This window comes from Melospiza georgiana, chromosome 26 (genome assembly GCF_028018845.1).
Source record: "Melospiza georgiana isolate bMelGeo1 chromosome 26, bMelGeo1.pri, whole genome shotgun sequence".
NCBI lineage: Eukaryota > Metazoa > Chordata > Aves > Passeriformes > Passerellidae > Melospiza > Melospiza georgiana.
In genome coordinates, this window is record NC_080455.1 from 1,742,308 (window position 1) to 1,749,990 (window position 7,683).

Below are 7,683 nucleotides of genomic sequence, written 5' to 3' on the forward strand. Positions count from 1 at the left end.
AGTGCAGAGTAGTTAGTTACTATTTTCAACAGCCATTTTTGCCCACTTCCCTCCTACCACCATCTAGGTCTGAAGACAGACTAGGAGGTAGAAGGCATTATTCCAGAGATTTCCAGTCCTGAGACTGCACACAGTCATACAGGATTCCCCTCTAGGGTAAGTCACAGCAGCACCACTATCAGCAGCTCCACCTGCAGGTACAATAAACCACTGACCCAAATTCTTGATGGCTGAAGTTCTGGACCTTGTCAGGATCCCCCAGCAGCACCTACTCAAGTAGATGTACCAAGAACACTCACTACGCTGGTTTTGGGAGAAAGGACTTTATTGTGTTGAAACCTGTGCAACTCAATCCTTCTTTGCCGCAGCTTTCCTCATGGCTGCCAGGACATTACTGAGTTCCTCCCGCTTCCTCTTGGCCCGAATGTGAGTGCCGACCTGCAGGGAGAGAGCAGAGCTGTCTTTACCCAGTGCAGACTGGACAGACTGGGAATGCTGCAGGTGTCCTGCTGTTACACCTCAAAACCAGGCAGGACAGTAAAGTCCTGGAAAGATGAACTCGACCTCCAGCCAGGAGTTTGCCATTATGTCTCAGTAGTACCTCAACAGTTATTTGGACATGAAAGGGGCTGCTTTCAGCTCTCATAATCATTACAACTCAAGGAACCCTATTTAGTCTCCTGGTTAATGGCACCCAACCACTATCAGTGCTGCTCTCATTCTCCCCACAGCAGACATGCAAACCATGGAAAAATAGCATGACAATCCTTAATCCTTGAGCTCGGGGCCTTTTTAGCAAAGTACCTTTGCATCCATCTCCTGCTCTCCCGCCCAGCCCAAGAACATTCTCTCCACTTCATCATATTACACCAGTTACTTTCAAAACAAACAAACAAACAAAAAAGTAATTAATTAAAAAGCCAAACAGTCCTAGGAGAGGGCAGAAAACTGACATACACTAGTTTCTGCCATCCATGTTAGTTGATTGACTCACCCGCTTCTTGATGAACTTCAGAGCACGTTTGTCCTTGGACACTTTGAGCAATTCCATTGCACGTCGCTCATAAGGCGCAAAGCCGCAGACTTCCCTGATCATGTCTCGCACAAACTTGGTGTGTTTGGTCAGGCGCTGTGGGAAGGGAGGGAGGACCTTGGTCAGCGGGTTACAAGGCACTGTGCAGAGGGGACTGCAAGGGGCTGTGGAATACTCTCAGCTAGGCTTCAACACCAGCCCATGCTGTTGCCGTGTCCCAAGAAAACGTCATCCCTGACAAATCCTGTGGAGCATTTGAGCTTGGCTACGTGTGCCAGTCTGTCTTCAGGCTCAGGTCCGGCCGTGTCGCACACTGGCATAAACCCGCATTTTTGGAAAAAGCAGGTCCATGAGCTAAGCAGGATTTGCACTGCATCACACGGGAGATAGCTACACAGAGCATTTAGTAAGAATGAGTAAGGGGCCCAGATGCATAGCATCGTGTCACGTAACACGCATCAAACCTAGACAGCTCCTAGTAGGGAAATTCGAAGCAGTTTTGTGGAAGATTGCCTGTTGTTACCAAGAGAAGCAAAACAGCAGAGACTCTAGAAGGCACACAGTTTCACCTCTCCCCGCAGCCCTGCCCGGCCGAGCCCACCGGCTCGCCTGGTCCCGCAGTCACGGGCAGCGCGGGAGTTCTGAGCCTCTCCGTGTTCCGCAGCGAAAGCGCAGGCCGCAGCCCCGCGGACGGGGCCGGAGGCGATGGGCGGCTCCGCGCCGGACACATGAACACACCGGGATAAGCGGCCTCGTTCGGCCCCCACAGGGGGAGAGGCAGGCCCAGGGCACCGCGCCAGCCGAGTCTCATACTCACCCCACGGCGGCGACACTGTCGGGGCTTGGACACGTTCTTCGTCACTTTGTAGCCCTTGTTAAGGCCCACGGCCATAGGGTAGCGGATGGCCATGGCTACGGCGCCCGGGCCCGATGGACACGGATGGACACAGAGCCACTCGGCCGGACCCGCACCGCGATGATGGCGCCGCACCGGAAGGAACGAGCGCGCGCGGGACAACGGGACGTGGCCATTTCCGGGGATGGGCGGGGCCGAGGGCGCGCGGGGGGAATTACGAGGGAAAGGGCGACCCCGGGCGGCGCGGCTGGTGTCACAGCCATGAGGGGCTGGGGATCACCAGCGGTGGGGTCACTGTGCCTGTGAGGGGACAGCGGGGATGAGAGCAGGGTCACCCCGCAGTGGGGTCACTGTGCCTGTGAGGGGACAGCGGCGATGAGAGCAGGGTCACCCCGCGGTGGGGTCACTGTGCCTGTGAGGGGACAGCGGGGATGAGAGCAGGGTCACCCCGCGGTGGGGTCACTGTGCCTGTGAGGGGACAGCGGCGATGAGAGCAGGGTCACCCCGCGGTGGGGTCACTGTGCCTGTGAGGGGACAGCGGCGATGAGAGCAGGGTCACCCCGCGGTGGGGTCAGTGTGCCTGTGAGGGGACAGCGGGGATGAGAGCAGGGTCGCCCCGCGGTGGGTGGTCCGACAGAACTGCTGGTTCCCCTCAGCTGCGGCCGGGGGGCTTTGGGTGCCCACCGTACAGAGCCACGCAGCCCCACACTTACAGATTTTTTTCCCATAAATTATAACTTTGGTATCACTTGGCCAGGATTTGATAACGTTTGAGAGACAAACCTAAAGGAATAGATTAAACGATTTTGTTGGAATAAAATATACTGGATTTTCTTACTTCTGAAAGAGAACTGAGGTGAACATGTGCAACTCAACTGTTTTCTGCTTTCAAAGACAATTTAATTTGTTGAAATGAAAAATATTGGCTTGAAATTGAATATATTGGATTTTGAAACAAATTATGGAATTTTGCGTCCTGCTGTAGAGCTCGTCTTTGCACGACTGGTTCCTTTGATCCCAGGGCAGCGGTCCCAGCTCAGGCAGTCGGAGCTGCCCGACTCTGTCACCCCCTCACGGCACGGACTCCAGCAGGAATGGTCATGGCTTAGATGGTGGGACAGGTCTGACTCCGATGCCTTTCTCCACAGGAGGGCAGCGTATGAACAGGCGTCTGCAGGGTAGACTGTCCCACACAGGCAGAAGGAGCTGCCTTTCTGAAATACTTCCTAATGTTTCTGAAGGTCAACAAAGAAAAGTTACGAATGCCAGTTTTGTTGTCAATCTGCACCTCTAAAATCAACATGAGTTTGAGATCATCTTTGCTACTGAGAGCTATCACACAGGAGAGCTAAAGGTCTCCCCATCCACGAGCTCTGGGTTCCTCACAGGAGGAGCTGTTGCAGCCCTGGGCTGGAGGAGGTGTCCCCTCTCCTGTTACCTTTCCTGCCCCTGCCAATGTGCATGGAGCTGCCTTAGGATGGCTGCTCACTCACCTCTGAATGTGCTGAAGAAGGGCCCTCACCCGCTCTGCGTCTGTAACCTCAACAAATACAGGTGGCCCTAAAATAAACATTTGCCTGGAAGAGGAGGCAGTGGCACTGGCTGCTTCCTCTGCCTGGTCTGTGAGCACCAGCCCACCAGCATCATCTGCATGGGGCTCTTCCCTCTCACACCCTGACTATTGCTACCTTCCTCTCAGGACATCTTTTCCATTCATGCAGAAACATATGGATCTATAGTTCCCAGACTCCCAGTGGGTTTCTCATAATTTGATCTTTCTATGCTGCACTGGACACCCCTCAAATCCTACCTTTTTCCTAAGAAAGGGTTCTTGCCTCCTATTGTTGCCTTCACCAAGTTCCTAATAGAAAATCCAGGGTTTCAGTTTCCAGAAGCTTTTGCCCCATTCCAACATTGCTAAATGCCTTCTTCCACATCGCAGTGTTTGCAAATGGTTTGCATTCTCTACTAGATCTTTCTTTGGATTCTGCATTACATCTCTTCACTCTTTGTCTTATTGCTTTCCTAAAGGTATTACCTTTAGGTAAAGTGTTACCCATCAGATGAGCCCAAGGACAGAGGGACAGAAAAAAGGTAGAGGAAGCCTTGAGATTTGAGCTGAATCCGAAACTGGGATGGATTGACTGTTGAGATGGACAGGGAGGGCTCAGTGGACCATAAATAGGATGAACATCTGCAGTGTGCCCTGGCTGCTGCAGTCATGTCCTGGCCTGCACAGACAGATGCAGCTGGCAGGGGCCAGGAAGGGATTGTTCCCTTTACCTGGCACTCATTAGATCACACCAGTGATGCTGTGTTCAGGCCTTGCACAGCAAGAAAAACTTGGATTAAGTGGAATAAGTTCAGAGGAAAGCCATGAAGACGTCTGAAGCCTGGAGCATGAGGAGCAGTGGAAGGAATGAGCCTTTTTAAGCCTGGAGAAGTAAAAGTGGGCTGAGGTAGATGTAAAACAGCCACCTGAATTTCTGATTAACCAATGGAGAGCAAGTGTAAGAGTGATCCATCCCAATGTTCAGCAAGTACAACAGGAGGCCAGACAGACTGAGTGGAAAATTCTGGATCACATTTAAAGACAAAAATTAGGAATGTGGGGGGTGGAAGCAGCATCAAAAGTACGCAAGAGACATACACTGGCATTGCAAGGACATCAGGAGCAGAACTAGAAAGGCCAGAGTTCCTCTTGACCTCACTGAAGACCAAGGAAAGAAGGAAAAGTGCAGTGCCTTACCCTCCCCTGGCAGCCCCAAGTTTATGAAGAGAGAGCCTATTGAAGGTTAGGATTGCTCTTTTTCTCTCAGGGACTTTTCTCCCATCTGTTGCTAAGAGAAAATAAGGACTGATAGTTAAGAGAGGAAAGAAGATGCCAAGGTGGGGAGAAAGCCAGCAGTGTGCCCTGGTGGCCAAGAAGGCCAATGGCTCCTGGCCAGTATCAGGAATAGTGTGGCCAGCAGAACCAGGGAGGTCATTCTTCCCCTGTACTCAGCACTGGTGAGGCCAAACCTTGAGTGCTGTGTCCAGTGCTGGGCCCCTCAGTTTAGGAAGAATGTTGAAATTCTTTAGTGCATCCAGAGAAGGGCAACAAGGCTGGTGAGGGGCTTGGAACACAAGCCCTGTGAGAAACGCCTGAGGGAGCTGGGGTTGCTTAGCCTGGAGAAAAGGAGACTCAGAGGTGACCTTATCACTCTCTACAGCTTCCTGAAAGGTGGTTATAGTCAGGTGGGGGTTGGTCTCTTTCACCAGGCAGCAGCTGATGGAACCAGAGGACACAGTCTCCAGGTGCGCCAAGGGAAATTTAGGTTTGATATTAGGAAAAAGTTTTTTACAGAAAGAGTGGTAAAGTTCTGGAATGGCCTGCCCAGGGAGGTGGTGGAGTGACCATCCCTGGATGTGTATAAAAGAGGACTGGATGTGGCACTCAGTGCCATGGTTTAGTTGAGGTGTTGGGGCTGGGTTGGACTTGATGAACTTTAAGGTCTCTTCTAACCTGGTAATTCTGTGAATTCTGAATTCGATGAAAGGTGCAGCTGCACTCTTGTAGCTGAGGGGGCTTTCTTTTGGAAGAGCAGAGATATCACGAGATTCTGGCTGGGGTGTGAGGGGATGGATTCAGTTCTTCTCTCTCTTGATCTCAGGATTGGAGGGAACAGTTCTGCAAGGCTCAGGGCTCTGTGGTTCTGCCCTGTGCTTCACATGTTTTTCCCCACAGTATTTCCCCAAGTGATGAAGCCTCTCTGTCTTCCAGGAAATAATTACTCACAATAGCAGCCATCAAAAATCTCTGCATGGGGTTCATCACACACAAACTGTGGCCCTCTCAGTCAGGGATGGAATTATTCCCATGCACAGCAGAATATGGCTTTGAAAAGAGGATGTGGGGACAACAGAAATGATATCTCTGTTTACGAGCTAATAAGTGGCTGTGGCTGTAAGACACAAAACCTGTGATGATAATGAGCAAGGCCTCTCTTATAGGCACACAGTGCTGTGATGTCCTGTCCTAGGGTGATGTTATGATGCTTGTATCCCCATCCATGTGTTCTGTTTATGCTGGATATCGTGTTCTGTGCCTTCAAGACTGGCTCTGAAGAGCGAATGTTTTGTTTTGGTTTTGCTCTCAGCCGCTCCCCCATGGCTGTTGGGACACACAGACAGGGCAGTACATGGTGCTGCTTTTGCTTTTTGCTTTGCTTTTCGCTTTGCTCTTGCTTTTGCTTCTGCTCATTAGTTGAGCTAAGCAGTCCAAATTTTCCCTGGACTGTTTCTCCTTTCCCTTTTGTGGACCTACTTGAACCTGCTCCGGACTGGGACCTAGGAACACCGAGAGTTTGCACCTTGTGGCTGCAGCAGCTGCCCCAGCACTGGAGGGACTCAGAGCGATCACCCCCGAGAGAGACTTTCTGAATTTGTCATCCTTTTCAGAGTGGTGAAAGAGTGATGTCATCTGGTATTGTTCCTTTTGTGTGCTGGGGGTGCTGTGCCTTTTAAATAAACAGGTTCTGTGTGCTGGGGGGTGCTGTGCCTGTTCAATCAACAGGTTCTTTCCACTTGTCTCCAAGGAATCCTTCCCAACCCGGTTGTGGGGAGGGGCCGTGTGGGTTTGCTTTCTGGAGGGGCCCCTTTGGAGGTTTTCTCCCAAATTTGCCCTAAACCAGGACATGGCCCTGCTTGGGCGCTTGATGGTAATTGCTACTAATGCTCCACTGTGCTCTTTCATTGTCCTGTTTTGGGCAGGAGAGAGCTGGAAAAGGGACTGTTCAGCCTGTGTTGGTGAGATGACAGAGGTGGAGGAGTCTCTGGTGTGTAATAGAACCAGGGAGCAATCAGAGCCAAACTGAGATTTTGTCCCTATTAAGAAATGACACAGAATCATCAGAAGGCTGGTTTGCATAGCACCCCATCTTTACTTCAGATCCTCTTTTTTTAGACATTGTTCTGATACAGATAGACCTGGTTGGTCAATCGATCAATACATTTCACCTGACTGGCTAATTAACAAGAAACCTTTCTTATAAACAATCTTTGAGAAAAACAAGAAAACAGAGAGTAGGAAAACAGCATCTGCAGGTTATTTATAATAATAATAATCTATCATTGTTTATCTTCAACTCCCTAAAGTCTCTCAAGACAATTCTGGGAAAACTTATCTAGTTTTCTCGCTCTCTGACTAGGCTGTCACATCCACAAGGCTCCTTGCTTAAACTCCTTTGTAAGCAAGTAAAGGTCACCACAGAGTCCTCACTGCTACCTCTTTTAATAAAAACAGCCTTCTCCCACTGGAATGATCATGCTGCCTTTGGATGCTGTCTTACTGAATTTGTGTTGCCCTCAGACAAAGGAATGATGAATCTGACTCCATGTTCTCAGAAGGCTAATTTATTATTTTATTATACTATATTATATTAAAGAATGCTATACTAATCTATACGAAATTATACTAAAGAATACAGAAAAGGATACTTACAGAATGCTAAAAAGATAATAATGAAAACTTGTGACTCTCTCCAGAGTCCTGACACAGCTTGGCCAAAGAGTCAGAACAACCCATAGCAGAATCCAATGGAACAATCACCTTTGGGTAAACAATCTCCAAACACATCCCACATGTGAGCAAAACAGAGGAGAAGCAAATGAGATAAAATTGTTTTCCTTTTTCTTGGAGGCTTCTCAGCTTCCAAGGAGAAAAATCCTGGGTGAAGAGATTTTTCAGAAAATGTGAATGCCACACTGTCTCTCTCCCACGCAATGATTGCTGCAGCATCATTGCCTCTGGCTG

The 7,683-nt window shown here is 49.8% G+C and overlaps 1 protein-coding gene across 1 annotated transcript; it reads right to left on the reverse strand.

Moving 5' to 3' along the window:
• Positions 1–307: 307 nt before the first annotated feature.
• On the reverse strand, positions 308–2,031 carry RPL36 (ribosomal protein L36). Its single transcript, XM_058040770.1, has 3 exons — positions 1,851–2,031; positions 995–1,129; positions 308–438 (listed from the first exon to the last, which is right to left on the reverse strand). The coding sequence occupies exons 1-3, from the start codon at positions 1,941–1,943 to the stop codon at positions 349–351; spliced, it is 318 nt and encodes a 105-aa protein (XP_057896753.1). The 5' UTR covers positions 1,944–2,031; the 3' UTR covers positions 308–348.
• Between the last annotated feature and the right edge of the window lie 5,652 nt (positions 2,032–7,683).

Coding starts and splice junctions, on each gene's coding strand:
- RPL36 (XM_058040770.1), bottom strand. CDS start 1,943: ATGGCCATCCGCTACCCTATGGCCGTGGGCCTTAACAAGGGCTACAAA. Junction 1,130..1,850: donor GACAGTGTCGCCGCCGTGGG/GTGAGTATGAGA, acceptor CCCTTCCCACAG/CGCCTGACCAAACACACCAA. Junction 439..994: donor TGAAGTTCATCAAGAAGCGG/GTGAGTCAATCA, acceptor CTCTCCCTGCAG/GTCGGCACTCACATTCGGGC.